At 37.2% G+C, this 18,975-nt stretch overlaps 2 protein-coding genes across 3 annotated transcripts; both read right to left on the reverse strand.

Annotated features, from left to right (window-relative positions):
• Positions 1-7,296: 7,296 nt before the first annotated feature.
• On the reverse strand, positions 7,297-8,453 carry LOC141811696 (F-box protein At4g18380-like). The gene has a single exon (XM_074699733.1). The coding sequence runs from the start codon at positions 8,432-8,434 to the stop codon at positions 7,373-7,375; it is 1,062 nt and encodes a 353-aa protein (XP_074555834.1). The 5' UTR covers positions 8,435-8,453; the 3' UTR covers positions 7,297-7,372.
• A 5,978-nt stretch (positions 8,454-14,431) lies between these two features.
• LOC141848266 (putative serine/threonine-protein kinase PBL7) lies at positions 14,432-18,760 on the reverse strand. 2 transcript variants are annotated; one of them, XM_074736319.1, is made up of 5 exons: positions 18,364-18,760; positions 17,291-17,532; positions 15,873-16,062; positions 15,397-15,788; positions 14,432-14,908 (listed from the first exon to the last, which is right to left on the reverse strand). In XM_074736319.1, the coding sequence occupies exons 1-5, from the start codon at positions 18,431-18,433 to the stop codon at positions 14,618-14,620; spliced, it is 1,185 nt and encodes a 394-aa protein (XP_074592420.1). In that variant the 5' UTR covers positions 18,434-18,760; the 3' UTR covers positions 14,432-14,617. The 2 variants fall into 2 exon arrangements, with proteins under 2 accessions (XP_074592420.1, XP_074592419.1); XM_074736318.1 differs by having other exon boundaries at positions 17,291-17,541.
• Positions 18,761-18,975: the final 215 nt, after the last annotated feature.

The following is an 18,975-nucleotide window of genomic DNA, read 5'->3' on the forward strand; positions in this document are numbered from 1 at the left end:
GCGGACATCGATGATAACTCGGAGATTATTGATAACCTAAATCAAATAAGATTATCGTTGATAACTTTTAGGGTGCATTTGGTTGGGGGTCATTCGTGATCACCTTGGTTATGTGATTTCCAAATATGTGTCACATATAGGGAATAAAACATAATCTAATGTTGTTTGATTTAATTTTAAGTAATGAAACAAAACCTTATTTGTTTGAAGGTTTTAATATATTACTTATTTTAACATTTACTATATTACCTCTAGTTCAATTATAATCATTTTTTACAACTAAATTAATTTGATATTTAATTATTTTTAAATTAAATTAAATTATTTCATAAAAACAGTATGTTCTAATCAAAAAATGGCTTTCCTAAATAAAAATAGTTCAGTTCGAGCATTTGTTTCCATGCTGCATCAAGCGCATGGTGCATGCCTCACCCCGCCTCTACCCAAATAAATTGCACAAATAAAAAAAAACATATATTCTGCTTCAGAAAAGATAATATCAGATTTGAACCTTCATCTTCACGATCCTTCTTTCCATCGCTACAGCAAGAGGACCACTTCACCATTCAAAGTTCAAGTCATCAAGGACGAGAAGAAATGCAAAATAAGGCACAATTACGATAACAATGCAAGATTTGCTCCAAGACATAATTATTATACATGATTCATGGTTAGGTAAAAACAAGCATTCATTCGCACAATATAACACCTTCAGTGACGTAGTTCAAACACAATAGCAAGTTCCCCATGTTAAAATACAGAAGGTACCTATAGATAATCCTTCTATAGATAATTTAGCATCTACAACATCCGAACAAATGTGAGATATTGTCATCATTTGCTTTCGTGCAAGTTAGGCTGGATTGGTTGCACATGGAAGGCCATAGTCATTTGTGGAGCAAACTCCATATCTTTACATTCGAGCTCTAGTCCCTACACACTTCCATCCATTGGCAATTGCTGATGGTGCTAAACTTGCAAAGACCAAGTGTTACTAGAAACATTATGAAGGAAAATGTCTAACAAAGGCAATTCAGCAATAGATAAAATGGAAATCTCCCCGAACTAGACATTAGAAAACAGTTGCTTAACTTAAGCATAGCTAGAGATGACCATATTGATATCTAAATTCCATTAGGTTAACTGCTACAGAAGACTTGCTAAAGAGGCTAAATAGTTGCCTGAAATGTGTCATTCTATAAAATCTATGCATCCAGGTGAATGATAAAACATGTCCCTTATCCACAAGTTACTTTGGATTAAATATGCCCCATCATTAATATTCCTCTACTAAGACATGAAAAGTTATATCAGAGTATTGCCATAATAATTGATCCAACAGCTAACAAACTTTGTAAAGCATGAAACAGGTATAACATTTGAAGCTGTGAAATACACCCAAGCTGTAAACATCATCTGATAAGAGGGATTTGTTAAAATTAGCCCTAAGTGTCAATTCGGATTGAGCTGGACTCGAGTTGGACTCAAGTCAGCTCAGATTGTGTGAGACTCGAGTTGGACTCAAGTCACACAAGCCAAATTCGAATTTGACTAAAAGGTTATCATGCATGAGATGCATGATAATTAAAAAGCTGCATTATCTTCCTTAAAAGAAGAGAAAGATTGTCATGCATGAGATGCATGATCTTTCATTAAAAGAGGAGAAAGATCTTTTGCATGAGATGCATTGGAATTAATAAAATATTAATTTCGGAATTAATATTATATTAATTTTCCCCTTCATCCATTATATCTCATGGTGGGCTATAAAAGAGGGTGAGAGGCTCTTGATGAAGGGGTTGTTGGACACTCTTGCTCTTCCTCTTCTTCTCTTCTTCTTCTTGGCCGAACCTCCTCTTGTGGCTAGCACCACAGTTTGGTTCTTCTCCATCTCAGTGTTCGTGTGGATACCGTGGAGGCGCGAACACTCTGATCGTGCTGAGATCCGACGACCTTGAAGGCAAAGAGTTGCTGTCGGGATTGCGAAGGGCACGCATCGAAGGTATACTCGATTCTAGTAGGTAGAATCGTCAAAACGAGTTGGTTTTCGCTTGGATCTTCTGGAGGGATCCTGTTTTCCGCTGTGTTATATGCGGTTTAATCGGTTTTTCGCGCATATAGATCCCTACAGGATTACCAGCATATAAGTCAGTTGCTTGTTCTCCTCCTCAAGCAACTTTTCCTATATAATAGATGAAACTCATTAGTTTGCATTTATGGACGAAAAAAAAGCCATCTGAAACAAAGGAAAAGAAACAAAGCAATCTCTTGTTCTTTCTTTTTTTTCGTGGCAATGTTACCTCGTGCTTGGCATCCCAGAGCTTTTTGCCGGAGTTCGTCTGGTACCTCTCCAAAACCTTCGCCAAGCTGACACAGTTCCATTCGCCGCCGCCGCTAGGGTTTCGCTCCCGATATCCTCCTTGCGCTAGGGCTGAGCAAGCGGACGGGTCGGACGGGTTCGTGCGATTTTCCCACCCAACCCACCATTGGCAGGTTAATAAAATTTAAACCCAACTCGATTTTTTTTTCGCATCAAATTCGGTGGGTGGCGGGTGGCGGGTGGCGGGTGGCGGGTGCCGGCGGGCGGGCGGATTGGCGGGCGGATTGGCGGGTTATCGAATGTAAAAAAACAAATTTTACGGATGATAATTGATATAATAAGCGTCTACAAAAGAGTCTAAAATACAATCCACAGTTTTATAACTAATCAACAATGTTGATACCAAAATAGGAAGCATCTCATGGCCACAAAAAAACAAGGATAATTCATAATTCAACACCAAAGTCCAAGTCCAGGTAATTAGGAATTATCCAAGTTGGGGCAAAAAATCCAAAATGCAGCACTCTTTGGCCTACAAGTAGATAAATCAAAGTTTGTTATATAATAAATTAATAGGACACAAGATTTAATTTGAATGACACCACTTACAAGTAGGAAAGTATGAGACTTTTAATCATCAAGACAATGCTTGCCATTTTCTTTCAATGCACCCTAAACCCTATACATATATTTTATTATTTGTATATAAATAGGCGGGCGGGTCGGGTTTAGTCGGATTTTAAAATTAAAACTCGAAACCTGCCCGTGTACAAGCGGGTTTGTCAATTTTCTATCCATTTTTATTTTTAATTTTTTTTAAACCTGCGGATTGGCGGGTTCCGGATGCGGGTGGCGGGCGGGTTTAGCGGGCCGGGCGGGTACTGCTCACCCCTACCTTGCGCTGTTAGAGGAGGGAGCAAGTGGAAGCGGACGGGAGAGGATTTCGCTTGCAGCCGCTGTTAGAGGAGGTGCTGTCCAATTTGTTTTTAGAATCGCCGCTAAGCTTTGAATCGCCGCCGCCACTGTAAGAAAAGGGAGCAAGCGGAAGCGGACAGGAGAGGGCTTCGCTCGCAATCGGGGACGGGAGAGGGTTTCGCTCGCGATAGGGGACGGGGAGAGAATTTCGCTCGCGATTGGGGACAGGAGAGTAGGGTTTTGCTCGCGATCGGAGACTGGAGCGCTCGCGGAGGGTAAGCGGACGGGTTCGAGGGGTAATTTTGTAAAGAAAATTACCTTAACTTTGAAATCAAGAAAAACCTAGTTTTCCTTGATTTTTCAATTTCGAGTTGGATGCCCTCTTTTGTTAGCGTATGCTGACGTGTCGGGTATGAAGCATTATTTGGGAATCGCTGATTACCTAAACCAAATAAGGTTTCAATTGATAACTTTGAATGGATAACCAAGGCAATCACAGATTACCCCCAACTAACCGTACCCTTAACGGATTAACTAAGGTTATCAATGACAATCAAACGTCCCCTAAAGATAAAATCTTAAATGGTTTAACTATAAGTAAAAAAAATAAAAAATATTTATAAACTTGTATTATTCCTATTTCGAGCGTTCCAAAATTGATCCAAACACCTGAAAACTTTTGTCATGAGTGTTGCATGTCTAAACAGACACATAGCATATATATTAGAAATATATTAACAAGTTGCGTTCAAACCAAATTTGTTTAACTTTTAAATTAGTCATTTTTGAACCAAGTTCAAACCATTTATAAAATATTTAATTTCATTACGAGCTGATCTCAAACTTAAGAATTAGAACTTGAATCGAACTCGGGCTAAGCTTGAGTTTAGGGAAAACGAACCAAGCTTGAGTTCGAGCCTCTTACTATTCAGCTTAGCTCGGCTCAATTACACCCCTACTTACTCGTTTGTCCGCTCATATCAACATGACTAGCTCAATTGGTTCATCTTATCGGATCAGTTCAGTCGACCTTTGTGTCAAGCTTAGCCTGTCTAGCTCAAATAGTTTAGTCAATTTTGATCGATAGGTCTGGCATAGTAACATATCCTTATTTGAACTTGTTTGATCCAGCCAACTTAATAGTTCATCTCATTCAAACCCACTACTATGATCATCTTACTTGCTCAACTCAATCAACTAATTCAATTCATTTGGCATCAGTTAAAAACTTTCTTGGGTAATTTTTTTTTAATATTTGATAAAAAAATCATCTTTTAAAAGGTCTATAATAGAAACTGACTTCTAAATTAATTTCTATAATTGTTTTTTTAATATAAACTCTAAATTCTATTAAATTTTAGTTAATCCCTTAAAATGATTTTTAAATAAACCTTTAATTTAATTGAAATACAATAACTTTTTTTTCAAAAAAATTAATATAGCCTTTTTAATTTAAATAATTAGCATTTAATTGTTCAATTGATGTGACAAGATCGAACTTCAAATCTTGTGTATGACTCAAGTCAACTAAAGCTCTGTTTCGAACCAAGTCAACTGAAGATGATCACTTATGAATATTGATACTATATAGTTTTAGTCGACTAATAGTATCGAATAGATACTCATATATTATTATGATATGTGATTTGATTCCAATTCAATAAAAAATTATAATCCTCAAAAGTTGCCCCTCAACCTACTCATTAACGGGTCTATCTAAGCCCTCAGGGCTACGGTGTAACGATAAAATATTTTTATAGTTAATCATGTATATATATACAGATTGATTCTCAATTACAGTGCACTATGAATTAATTTTCTATGGTGGAAAGATCTTAGAATGTTGGTTGCGAAGCGACGAATCATTCATACTTCCTGATTTATCTAGTAACTGATGGAAAACTTTATATATGACCATGTTGATTATTTCCAAGATTAAGTAGTTCAAAGAGTTTGATAGCTGAATTAAAAAGATAAAAAGTGTTTGTCCAACACTCAAAGTAATGTGATTTATGAGGGCTCTTTGACTTTGGACTCTAAATCTATCATATAGATTTTGTTAAATTCAAATCTCTTATCATAGTTATTGGCCCTTAAACTACTAATTAGTCCAAAATTAAAAATTTTATAAATTTAGATATTTTTTTATTAATAATCTAGGTATCTGGATCTTAAACTCAATTAGTTCTAGAGGCAGACACTCTTCTTCTTAATTCATTCATTGAATAAATTTAAAAGTAAATGATTTCTTATTCAATAATCAATATTTCAAATTTTTCATTCCATCTATAAGTCACATCGGAATCGGAACCACTGATACTTAGTATTATCTTATTGAGCATAGAGACCAACTCTTACATCTTTATGATCATAGATCACATGAATTTTCATCATTGTCTCCGTAGTCAACTTGATGTAAGCCCATAATCTTGATACACAGTATGGTCTTTATTTGTTTTATAGATAAGATAGGTACACTCACAATTATCAAAACACAAGCCCATCATGATCATGTTGAATGTGTACAAGTTATACTTCAAATTTACTCGATAGATGAATCAATATTATGCCCTCGTAATTCAACTACGATAGATGCATACTTACTCTATCCAAAGAAAAACAAATGACTGATTTGATCAGTGCACTCATAACAACTCTGGCACAACTGATAAGTCACATTACTGAAGAAGAGGACTTGAGATAAATCACCCTAGAATGAAATGATCTACAAGTTTTCATGTGTAAGGACTCATCGAAAGGGCTCTTTAGAAGATGAACACCTCTATACTCATCACAACAGAAACAGCATTGTTCAGCTACATGTCTAACAATATCATACAAATTTTCAAATTGCTCAAACTACAATCTATCAGATCCTTAGCGATCCATATGTTTTCGTAGCAAGAACTAAACGACTATGCAGATCACAAACAGAAGATAAAACTCAGTCTGGAGAACTGGAAAGAGCATCAAAAGTGTTGCATTGTCTTATTAGAAACTAACTGTAGACCAGGACAATAATTTTTCACTATTGTTCCGGTTGGATGCTGCAGATAGTTAAGCCACCAGTCAAGAATGTGCTACCTTAACCGCTGGGGGTCCCATTGACAAGAAGAACCTGAGGAAGAAAGAAACTGAATGAGCGGATTAGCAGAGCGCCGGGGATTCCCCGCGGGGCCACTCCGACGCTCAAGTCAGTCTAGAGAAGTTGCATGAAGGAAGAAAAAATAGTGCTTGAAAAATAGGAAATTTTTCCAGAGAGCCCCTTTTCATACCTGTGTTGGAGTTTATATACTTACTGAGGGAGATATTTGTGCAGAAGCGCGAGGTGGTTGCGGAGACGGATTCTGTACATCCCTGACAAGTGAGCAGACAGGATAACATCTAGGGGACAAGGTCCGCATACCTAACAACCGTCGTATGACTCGGGCATACAGATCATTCTTGTCTTTTAGCTGAGAAAGGAAATCCGAGAGCATAGAAGCCTAGCAACTTAGTAACCGTCCCTCTCTTGTGGCAGAGCCCGCATGCTTGAGCGTCTTGCTGTTAGGTATCGCTAGGCTGCCTTTAGATAGGGAGGTACCAAAGAAGGACAACGTCGGAGTGGTATAGAGGGATCAGGTTTGTTGGGACAGAGTCGATCGAGGTCGGGAAAGAGATCGAGCATCTGAGCCGCTTAGGGCCAAAAGCAATGGTGGGTGGCCGAGATCGAGACTGAGCGTACGAATGAATGAGTAAAGTAGCCGGGTCTGTATTCGAGCGGTCGAGATAGTCGGGTTCATAGCCAGGTATCCGAGTGGCTGAGTGGTCGAGACGGCCGAGTGCCGAGTGGCTCGGTGGCCGAGACGGCTTAGTGCCGAGTGGCTTAGTGGCCGAGATGACCGAGTGTCTAGTGGTCGAAATGAAATCGCAATTAAATTAGTCATATGACGTTTGCCCATTGACCATTTGACCTGCCAAGTTGGATTGATTATTGATACCTTGCCACGTCAAGCCTCTAAAGACCCACCGTATCAACTATGAGTACCCAACTCAACTCAGATATGAAAGTAGATTGGTGCTCAATATGCCAATGTATATATTCCTAACTCAACTAGAGACAGAAAGATAAGCAAGCAAAGAGATCAAACAAATTGTCTAAAAACCATTCATCTCCGACAAGTATGTTCTCCTCTTCCCTAATGCCTTAACAGCAGCTTGAAATGGCCCATCGAATGTGCCACAACTGAATGCCTCCATTTCCCTCTCGCTACCATAGTCACAGCTAGTGCCCTCTCCGACAGGTTTGATGATAAGGAGTGTAGCTCCCTGCACCCCCACTCTCTCAGGAAGCTCCAAGTATGGCGCATATCTTAGCTTCATTTTCGATGCCGGTACCTGAGTCCTCCTGTTTGATGATGAAGAGGGTGCCAATGGCTTCTCTCTGAACTCTTTCAGCTGCTCCAATCCCATGGTCAATGTTCCCTGACCATCTGCGTCCGTCGAGACCAAGCTTCTCAATGTTGTGTGCTCCTTGACTATCTGATGGAGAAGATAATGCCTTGTTGACGCAGCAAGCAACGAGCTAATAGTCCAAATGACGCGTAGCTTTAACCCTCCATCAGTATCAGTGTAGAAGGACTCAGGAAGCCTCCCATCGTCTTCCACTGGCCCTTGCAAATTTACTGAATTAGATCCATGTTCAATCTTAGTTCCACCCAATACCACACAGTTCTGAAGACTGCTCCCAAACTCGGCTCTCCACTTCAGGAAGACCCCATCCTCTGTTCCAACATCACCAGCAGGTAGTTCAATCCTCAGGTTCTGCACTTGCGTGAAGTTCTTGAGGATTTGAGAAGGGGAATGATGGGAGGCTTGTGGGGAAAGAGGTTTGTTTCCACCATTGGTGCTCAGAAGGTGATGAAAGGGCCTCAGGATGGTGAGTAGTATGAGCTTTAACAGATGGGCAAAGATGTTAGGTGAAGAAAGGCTTGCAACATCACAGTCACCATCAACAGGCACTAGTCGATCTATCTTGACGAACAGATCGTGAACAAGGGGAACAAGGGAGTTGAAGCGCTTTGACACTGCCAAGCAGCGACCGAGGGAATGGACATCGGCGAGCTTGTTGAAGATGAGAAGGAGCAACGAGTCAGGAAGTTGGTCAAAATGGTCCTGGTTGAGTGAGGAGTCTGCATGAACTCGGGATTTGATCTGCATTTCCCTTGATGCCGAGATCTACTTGTTGTCTAACTTCCTTCAGCTGAAATGTCAAGGATTTAGCCAACAGAGACGATTGCAATTATGAATCTTATTGAAGAGCACGACATCGAACAACATAATCCTGCTTGGATAAAATGAGCAGAAGAAAAAACATGATGGTTATATAGTTTTGGATTTGGGAAAAGGCTAAAAGTACGATAAGAGCAGAAGAAAAACTCAATTTTGAGCAGTAATTACCTCGGACTTGGGCGACCTCAGAAGCTCAAAATCCAATCTTTCACTGGAAAACCAAGAAAAGAAAAGCAAGGGAATCCTGTTGCATGCCTGAAGGGAGATGAGGTCTCGGTTGAGTAGAAGGCGGGCGCTGGGCGGGCAGAATTCCGCCGCGCCGGCGTGGGTCGGCGCAGAAGGGCCGGCCTCTGGTCGCGGACTTTAAGCGTGATCTGAGAAGAGAGGAGAGGCGCAAGGACAAGAGAAGCGCTTATGCGACTGGGGCGGCGGTGTGGGCGGAGGTCGAGCTGACACTGACCTTACCGGGAGAGCGCAATCCCCCCTTCGCCGGAGATGCGTTTTTATAGACGGACGGCCAAACTTTCAGGACGACTTTCTCGTTTCGATAATCACTTATTATTTAAACAACAAAATGAATTATTCTTTTTAAATTGTCAGTTGGATAACTCACTTATTAAAAAAAATATTTAAACGACAAAATGGAACATTAAACACATTTTAAAAAATTAATAAAACTTTAAACCATTTCAAAAGTTGTTAAAAAAAATTAACTAACTTTTGAATAGGATCATCTAGATTTTAAAAGTGTCTTAAAATTTTTTTACCACACTTTTATTTTTCATTCTCCAACCCACCATAGACCTAGATTAAAAATCTTTATCATGAAATATAATAATAGAATATTGAATGACCTTATATTCTATTGAGTAAATCTATAATATAATTTAGAAAATGATATGCAGCATGAAAAAATATAGCATGAAATCAACATGACACACTCTGTACATGAAAAGATTGACCTCTAAAATATTTGTCTCTATTGAAATTTATTATGTATTATTAAAATAGGATCCAAGTTAAAATCGTATAAAATATTTAAATTAGTTATTTTTTATTATTTTATGCTCACTCTAACTTGAACAAATATAAGTTATGTGGCATGTACAATAGAAAACGGCTAATAAGTTATTTGACATGCACAAGAACATGAAAGATAAAAGAATTTTTTATTTACAAATCAAGATGCTATTCATAACATTAAGATGCAAATATTCACTTGAGTTGATTGATAGATTTTAAATCGATTGAATTTGATTTAATCCTCTAAGAATATTTTTGAGTTAACTAATCTACTAAAAATATATATAATGTTATCTAATTGAGTTGATTAATAAATATTGAATTGATTGGACAGATATTAAATTGATTGAAGATAACGATTATATTTCAATTGATTAGAAAGAATTTGAATAGATTAGAATTAGACAAAACTATTAGTTGAAACTTATCAAACTTATTTGGAAGGCTTGACTAGAGGGACAAAGGGAGTTTGTACTACAATGATAAAGCTATTATTCTATAATAATTCCAACTCCAAATTTATTTTTATTCTCTTTCTTTATGGCCCTTCATAAGAAAGTTACGATCAAGCTCTTGCAAGTTTTCTTTAGGTTTTTATTGTCTATATTTTTATTGTAAAAGAAAAACTTTTGTATGAGATTTCTTTGCCTATAAAGAGAAAAGACAATAAGATTTTTCAAGAGGGACTCATTTTACAAATTAATAGACTATTGAATAAGACCTAAGGGTTCCAAAAATTTTAGAGTGTTCCTATTTTGAATCGGAGTAATTGTAGCTTTAAAGATTATTGTCAATAAATAATAAGCACACGAGTAGAGCAATATCATCTTAAAGAGAAAGGATTCAACCCTTGCCTCCACCTGATCATCAATTTGAGAGGGTGTGTCAACATCCTAAAGGGATAATTCAGTGACCAAAGACATTAAATCGTTAACAACTAAACCCAAAGGGCTACATTGACCATCGGCACACTAATAGTTGTGACCTACGCTACTAGCTACGATACCGACTACCGTACTAGACCGAGCCTCGGATAACTAGATGAGCTCATGGTTCCATAGAGATAGTCGAATAGATAGTGACAAATCCTATAGCAAATAGTCCAATTATACATGGTTCCACTACACCAAATTCGCCTTTTGGTTCCAACAACACCTTATCATCGTCAACCCAACCAACATCACTACATTTCTCTAGATGGCTTTGGTTAGCAAGTGCTGGGGAACAAAAACCTCAGCAAAGTTTCAAGGTTTGGCAAACCTGAAAGCAAATAGCCCACAAAGCCCACATCATCACTGTCAACTTTCTTCTTTCTCCTCTCCCTACGGCATCTTAAAGCAAATGTCCACTGAATGAAGCCACTGTCTATCCTCTTTAATCACAGAAGATCCACTAGAAAGACAAAAAGAATTGTCTGTTGGTTGTTAGAAATAAGTAAGACATCCAAAACTTGGGCAGCTGAGACATTGCAATGCAAGAACAGTTGAAAAGAGAATAAATTTCCATATCACATTCTTAGAATGTGTTCCCTTTTCACTGTCAATGTCCTCTTTACGAAAGCAAGACAATGACATATGATTTTGGAGTTCTTACATTATGCCCCCGGACATAAGTTGACATACAGATTTTGGCAAGGTTCTTACAATACCTTCTTGCGGTTAATTTAACAGATTCCACCTTTTGCAGAAGAAAAGGAGTTCTTACATTATTGGTTAAAACAGATTGAATGGATACCAGAGGAACCACAGTGGGAAAAGAATAACAACTAAATGGTATACTAAAATAAATAGATATGTTAATCCCATTGCAACATTTTGAGCTAAAACTTTCAGGATAAACGATCAATCAAACAGGATTAACGTGGTATTAGAGAAAAAAAAAACTGCTTGTCCAAATATTTACTGTCCCAGGTCTGATTCGAATTAATCCAGAGGCATAAGACTTATTATATTTGCTATCTTTAATGTTTCGGGTCCATAGAAACCCTACCATTTTTGGATTATTCAAGGACTGGTTCACAGATTTTCTGTTGGATTATTACAAAGGATTAAATGGAATGCATTAAAAACCTGTCGATCCAAATATGAAATGATGTAGAACTTCCCTAGTATGACCCTTCATCCTAAAAGGAAGGAATAAGACGATAAACCAAGGAAACTGGATCCAGAAGATGTGCTTCATCTTCTCACCGTCAAGCCTCAAGAGAAAAAGAATAATGAAAAGCTTGAGCAGCCACACTGCGAAATAAGGGTTAGCAATGAAAAGACTCAGTAGTCAAATTATATCACGTCTCAACAAATAACAAAAAAAGTAGAAGCACAATAAAGAAATATACGACAAGATTCAAATTATAAATCACTCAAGTCCCAAGTCCTTTACCTGCAGTGCAGAGGCTGTGACTTCGAACTAGATATTGACACATTTGAAGCCAGCCCTTTGACTGTCAAGGCAAACCAAAGAGTTTTGTAATAGCTATACTTATCTATTTCCGGTGCAAAACTGCAAGCTCTCAAGTTAAATTAAAGAATGTTGTTCCTGTCCTTCTCGCCTTGGACCACTAGGGCCATGTTAGAACCTGAAAACAGATTCATGCTAATAGAATAAGGAAAGATTTTGAATCAGGTCTGAGGAGACCCAGGATGAAGTGTCTGGAGCCTCTGGAGTCTGATAGACTTATAACGTCTGCTCAGACAGGAACACCAACTCCTTTGAGTGAGAGTACAGGACCATGATAGAAGTTTTTGCTTATCAGATTCGGATCCAAGAAATAGAACTATGGCAGTTATATCATCATGGAAATGCCTCCTAACTCTAGATCACGATCAATCTTTGTCAGGTCAGAGTACCTCATTTCGATTCTTCTCCATCTTTTCTTTGCAGCCTCTTCCAGTGCAGCTTTCACAAGTTTTCTTGCAATACCCTGAAAAATAATAGTGAGAAATATGTATCAGATAAGGGAACGTTAAAAATAAATTTAGAGAAGAGAAGTTGCACGGATCTTGATTCTGCTGATAACATGGTGCAACTATCTACTATGTCAGATTAATGAACGACCAACAAATAAGAAGTATACTAAAGAGAATATGCATGCACATAAAACATGAAACAAGCAAAACATCCAGTTAAACCTATATTTCTGAAATATCTTAGGGACACTAGATTTTTCATTGATAGCATGTATGTTTTGTTTTAAGGGTGTAAAGAGAGTTAAAAATGACTGTTTCGGCAATGTATTTTTCCTAAGAGAACTAGACAACTATGAGCTTTGTATGTTTAACTTCTGGAATATAATCAACCATAGAGTCGTATACAAGGTTTAAAATCTTGAGCTGGCAGCTAGAGTTTTCTTCTCTAACCAGAACTATATAATTTCAGTAGTGTATTGTGCCATTCTAATATGGTTTTATACTTATTTAATTAATGATAATATGATTAATTTTATTAGTATAAGTTGTAATCTTTAATCACCTATTTTATTATAATTAGATATTTATTTAATAACTAATTAAATTACTAATGCATGTTTACTCTTCTATTTATATTAGATTAATTTAATCTTAATGCTCAAAGTTAAAATTACTTATAACCAATTAAGTTTTAATTTTTAGCTATAGTCACTTGTAAATTTTATATGTTTTTTTTTGTTCCATAATAATTTACACTTATAATCTACTCAACTTTCATCACTAGAATGGTGGAATCAGCAAGCAATAAGAAAATGAGACATTTCTTCTTCCTCTATAAACTAATCGATGTTTTACAATCTCTCCTAACATCACATAAGATAAAACACAAAAAAAAGAATTTTTGAGAATGTTAGATACCAAATTTTATCTTATTAAAATTTTTTACATTTTAAATCGACTACTAATTAAGTTGAACAGAACTAATATTTGGGCTTGGAGCGTCTAGTGGAGGTTGATTTAGAATTAGGTGGAGCCTACCAAGAAGATATGATAATTAGGGTCAAATGGATTCAAATCAGAATTAATTTGTACTTATTTTGGTTAGTTTAGGTTTGAATTACATTTATATATAAGAAAGTCTATTTAGTTGTTAGTCGTGTTTAATTAGGTTAATAAAATTTTTAATTCAAATATTCTCTTTTCCTTATCACTGTATTAATTATATTTATATATAAAGAGAAATAATTAAAAGTTTTTTAATTTGTTGCAGTGTGGAAATCTCACCGTCATGAGATGGCAGGTAAAAATCACTTCGTAATCATCGTGATAGAGTCAAATCTTATAGAGAGTAACAAATATCAAAGAGTTCATCGAGAGTTATACATAAAGAAATCACTCTGATACCTAAGTCATAAAGTGTTTCAACAAAAAGGACAAAGTAGTATCAGATGTTAAGGCAGAGAAAACTTCCTTTCATGAGTGAGAGATAATCGTGGATATCATGGGAGAGAGGAGTCATGCTCCTATGTCTTTTTGTATCCGGTTGACTCAACAACTCGACGACTTGACAAGTCGAAATGGCTTAGCTGATCAAGAAGTCAGCTCGACCCTCAAGAGATTGGCTCAACAAGACGATGGATCAGGTTGGTTCTCCACGTGGAACCTATATTAATCATGATCATGTCACCTGAACTCTTTGTTTACCGGTCCTGCCATGCGGACCGTGTTATCTCCACCACATCATAGCTATTAGTGGTTCCTTGCCTAACCAAAAGATCAATGTAGAAAGTTGGTTAACTTATTAGCTATGGGACACTGATGATGCAAATGTATCGTCTTTCTGAGGAAGTAAATACATTCTTCAAACTTGATAATTATCCTGTGATCATCATCCATGTGTTCTTTCAAGATTTTTGACATTCTTGCCTTTAAGTTTTCCACCTTCCTCGTATCTACAGAATAATCACAAGCACTCGAGAGTTTTCTTACGTACATATAACAAACAAAAGAATCACTTTACTAACCAAACTTCTTTTAGAAAGTGAGAGACCGACCTGGCATCGAATATGATACAAAATTGACACCAGACACCAAGGGAATTACGAATAGAGGGAACACTTTCACCAACCAAAAGCCCTGGTACTCGCAATTTTACAGCATAGGATGGCTGCTTGGCTTCTGCTCAGTATCCTATCTTCTTCTCGCTTGCTTTTCTTGTTCGAGGAGGCGTGCCGGGTGCAGACAGACGAGATGCATTCTGGTTCAGTTGGCTTTCAGGGTTGTAAGTTTGTGAAGCAAGGTATGTGAGAGCTGTTACAACATCAGCTATGAGGGGCCGCATTGCAGGTTGCTCCTGTACACACATTGCAGCCACAGCAAGTGCCTGATATAAGGCCCTTGGAGGATACTGACCTTGAAGCACTGGATCGACGACCTGCGCAAATTTTCTCCTGTCTTTGAACAATGGTCTTGCCTGCAATTTGAATACAAGGTTTTAGGGGGAAAGTAAGGAGAAGAATTCAGTAGTTCTCTTTGGCTGACAGGAGGAAAAAGTTTATCTCCCTATTTTATCTGCAAGGATCAATAAAGAGTTCTTAGTTTCTAGAATCACCAAAGCCACAATCCTCTTTGCTTTTCTATCAAAAGAGAAACCCTTTTAGCCTTTCCTTCTAAAGCATAAAGTAACCAATTCTAATTGGTACAATTTGGAACCAGAAATGTTTTTCAAAACACTAACTAGATACCCTCTGATATTTCTTATACATAAACCTTTGAACAAAACATCACAGATTGGTCCTTTTTAACTCAACAAAAGATAACTACTGAAATTTGAAGCAATACTCTTTTCAGGTTTTAACTTAAACCTGAGAAATAGATGAAAATGACTTAATTGGGAAAGCAATATTCAGCGATGGAAACAAGAAGGAATGTTGAAAACAACTGAATGCAGAAAGTCCTCACCCATGCAACAAGATTGTGCTCTGCAGCAGCTCTGGAATTGTCAATGGCCTTTCTTCCAGTAATAAGCTCTAAAAGAACAACTCCGAAGCTATAAATGTCTGATTTTAGTGTCAGCTGCCCTGTCATTGCGTATTCAGGTGCACAATATCCGTATGTACCCATCACCCTAGTCGATACATGAGTGTCATCACCAATAGGACCAAGTTTTGCCAAGCCAAAATCCGACAACTTAGGATGATAACCCTCATCAAGCAGAATGTTAGGGCATTTAAAATCACGATATATAACAGGAGGATTGGCTTTGTCATGTAAATACTCTAATCCTTTTGCTGCACCAGCTGCTATTTTCATTCGTGTATTCCAATCGAGCCACTTCTTTTCTGGAGATAGGTCTGTTGTAACCATATTAGTATTTCACAGTAGAAAGAACTTTATCTAACAGTTGCAGATATGACTACAAGATTGTAAGTGAGTACCATGAAGATGATCTTCCAGGGATCCCAAAGGCATATATTCATACACCAAAAGCCTTTGATCTCCATCGGCACAATAACCAATCAGATTAACAAGGTTTGGGTGGTGGAGTAAGCCCAACATAAGAACTTCAACAAGAAATTCCCTGTTTCCTTGCATGCCATTACGATTAAGTTGCTTTATTGCCACAATCTGTAGAAATGATGTGCATATTCAGAAACTTTTAACCACCAAGCAATTAAGTATTTACACATTTGAAGAAAAATCTTCTTGACCATAATGGAGACCAAAGAAAATTTGGTTAGCAATGATGAAACATAATAAAATTCATTTAAATATAGATGAAGATATAGTAGGGGATCAAACCCAATAGCATACGAGGATTTCTATACCTAACCTCACTTAGTGAGATAGAGGTTTTGTGATTGTTGTTGTATTTTCTTGACCATAATAATGAATGTAAAAATGCATTCTTTTCTTTTTAGTTGGAGGATATACAATTTATATATTTTGGAATTTCCTAAATGGATAATGATTGTCATCATGATTTAAAATTTCTAGGTGTGCCAAAGTTTCAATCTTTGATTGGAACAATATAGTTTTGACACCATATCGTGCTTGACCAATATGATTCCAATACTTATTTACTTTTAAATATAAGAATATATCAATTAAAAATATCATTTCCACTAATAACTGAGAGAGAGTAATAAGTTACATATTATTACAAGAATTTCGATCACTTTGTTCATAGAGTTACCAATATCAAATCTCATATCTTCCAAATTCTATAAACAAATTATACTTTTTTAGTTTTCCTTTTTACCTTTTTTTTTATTGAAAATTGATAAGCATTTCTACTTGTTTCTTTTCTAAGAAGTAGGAACTCGTGAGCTAACTGAAGAAAAAACTTCACTATGTATAAGATGCGTATTTCACATTTAGAAGGTAGGAATGTGCTAAATTTATATTCATATAATTCAATTTTTATAGGAAATGCTTCAATTAATCCGTAAGTTTTCACTCTTATCATTACATCATCATAAATATTGTCTCAATATCTAACATGAATTCCTCACATAAGCTTTTTCTAAATCAATACATACTGTGTGTTAGTCTTATTTCTTTTCTCGATACTTCTATATTTTCCTACAGTTTCTAAAATATAATAAAAAATTGTTGAATATTTCAACACTATCATATATATATATATATACCAGAAACAACAGTCATACAAACAAAGTGTTGCACTAGTGAGTCATCTATAGGAAGTTCTTACATAAAATAAAACAATTAAAGCATTCTACTGCTTCTACTGTTGCTACTTGCCATTCAAATCTAATTTTAGACATTTTCTGTTCCTTGACATGCATTTAACAGAATAAAGGAGATGAGAGAACTGGACTACAAATGGACTAACCTGATTGCTACTTTCCAACCTGCCCTTATAAACTCGACCAAATCCTCCCTCACCCAAAAGGCAATCAGCCCTAAAGTTCTTTGTTGCTGCAGCCAACTCCCGGAATGTAAATGTCTGAGCAGCAATGCACCCTGATCCACTACTTGACATCTCTTGCTTTCCATTAACTGAGGCCCCTTTCTTGGATTTCAAGGATGAGCTTGAGCTGTAGCTGGACCTGGACCTGGACCTGGACTTGTCTCCTACAAAGTCTACCACAGTAGCATCTATCAACAAGTGAAACTAAGAAACACATCTAGAACAACAAAAGCCAAGGTTGCAAAAGATTGATACATGAAGTAGAAGGAAATGGACGACTATAATGATTCTTGAGTTACAATACTTTAGACAAAAGATCTCACACTACATCTACCAACTCCAATGATCACTATTGAGATTATACATATAGCATGTACCTTGTTAACTCAGAGTTTCAGACCATCATCGCCTGAAATGCACTTTACCATTTGGAAGCAACAAAGAGCTCAAACACGAAGCACGAGTATGGATTGGAATGACTATGCTGATGCAGAATAGTATTCGTAAAAAAAGCTTGTTATGCGATGCCAGAGTAGGTAAAATCTAGGTTTTGCAGGATCCAGCAGAAGATTAAGCCGAGGGATCGCAGAGAATCTCATTCTCATCCGGTTATTGTGGCACAAAGGAACCTAGACTAGTTCGTCAAGAAACAAAATGGAAAACTGGGAAACCGATGTCAAGCGAAATCAGATTGAAAGGCTACATCTGCAACTTTGCCGTACTAAAGAAAGGGTTTTGGGGGAGAGCATCGGGCAATCGATTCCAACATAGGCGATCAACCAACGCCGCCGTTTCTCGAGTAACTCAGCAGGAGGGTTGCTCTCAAAACCTAATCGACAAACTCAAATCCAAAGAATCCAAATTCAAAAACCAGTCACACAATCAACAACATCAAAAACCTGGGCAAGATTCAAAACGCAGACCCAATGACTCAAGAACACAGATTAAGAGGGGAAAAAAAGAGGCGCTTTTTCATGGATTCGTGTTTCAGGTACCCGGGGGAGGCCCGAACGAGTCCTTGTCATCCGTCTTCGGCTCTCCGGCGCAGCGAAAGCAGCTTCCCATCTTCCTCTCCGTGGATGCGTCCAATTTCGCCTCTTCGCTACAGAATCGGAAGAAAGAGAGACGAAACGAACTCTCGCTGCAGTATCTACAGGGGAGTGGGAAGGAGTCTTGGTCTACAAGCCAAAAACAGGCACCTCAAATTCGAGTGCCATTGAATTGAGCTTGAGGCTTAGAAAGATTTGACCTTCAAATTTGGAGTACACTATTGGAATTTCACATTTTGGACTCTTGTTTATCAAACATGTGATTGATAAACAAGATTTTAATGATCTTTGGGGAAAAAACGAAGAAAGTATTATGCAATGAGTGGATCAACTCTTCTACCTGAAGAAGAAGACAACTGATAAGGTGGACTTGTTCAACCGACCATAGGTTCTTCTTGTACATATGAATTAATATAATAATTTTAAAGATAAAAAAGAACAATCTTCAGGTTCACGAAACTATTACATTAGATCTATTGTACGATTATGATGGAATAAATTTATTGAAGTAATAAGAGTTAAATCTTGATGAAGCTGAGATAATATCTTATTCTGTCA

This window comes from Curcuma longa, chromosome 17 (genome assembly GCF_044706935.1).
Source record: "Curcuma longa cultivar G26 ecotype Majalengka, Jawa Barat chromosome 17, ITB_CL_G26_1.1, whole genome shotgun sequence".
Taxonomy (NCBI): Eukaryota; Viridiplantae; Streptophyta; class Magnoliopsida; order Zingiberales; family Zingiberaceae; genus Curcuma; species Curcuma longa.

Coding starts and splice junctions, on each gene's coding strand:
- LOC141848266 (XM_074736318.1), bottom strand. CDS start 18,433: ATGGGAAGCTGCTTTCGCTGCGCCGGAGAGCCGAAGACGGATGACAAG. Junction 17,542..18,363: donor CTCGTTCGGGCCTCCCCCGG/GTACCTGAAACA, acceptor CTACTGTGGTAG/ACTTTGTAGGAGACAAGTCC. Junction 16,063..17,290: donor GGTTGGAAAGTAGCAATCAG/GTTAGTCCATTT, acceptor TCATTTCTACAG/ATTGTGGCAATAAAGCAACT.
- LOC141811696 (XM_074699733.1), bottom strand. CDS start 8,434: ATGCAGATCAAATCCCGAGTTCATGCAGACTCCTCACTCAACCAGGAC.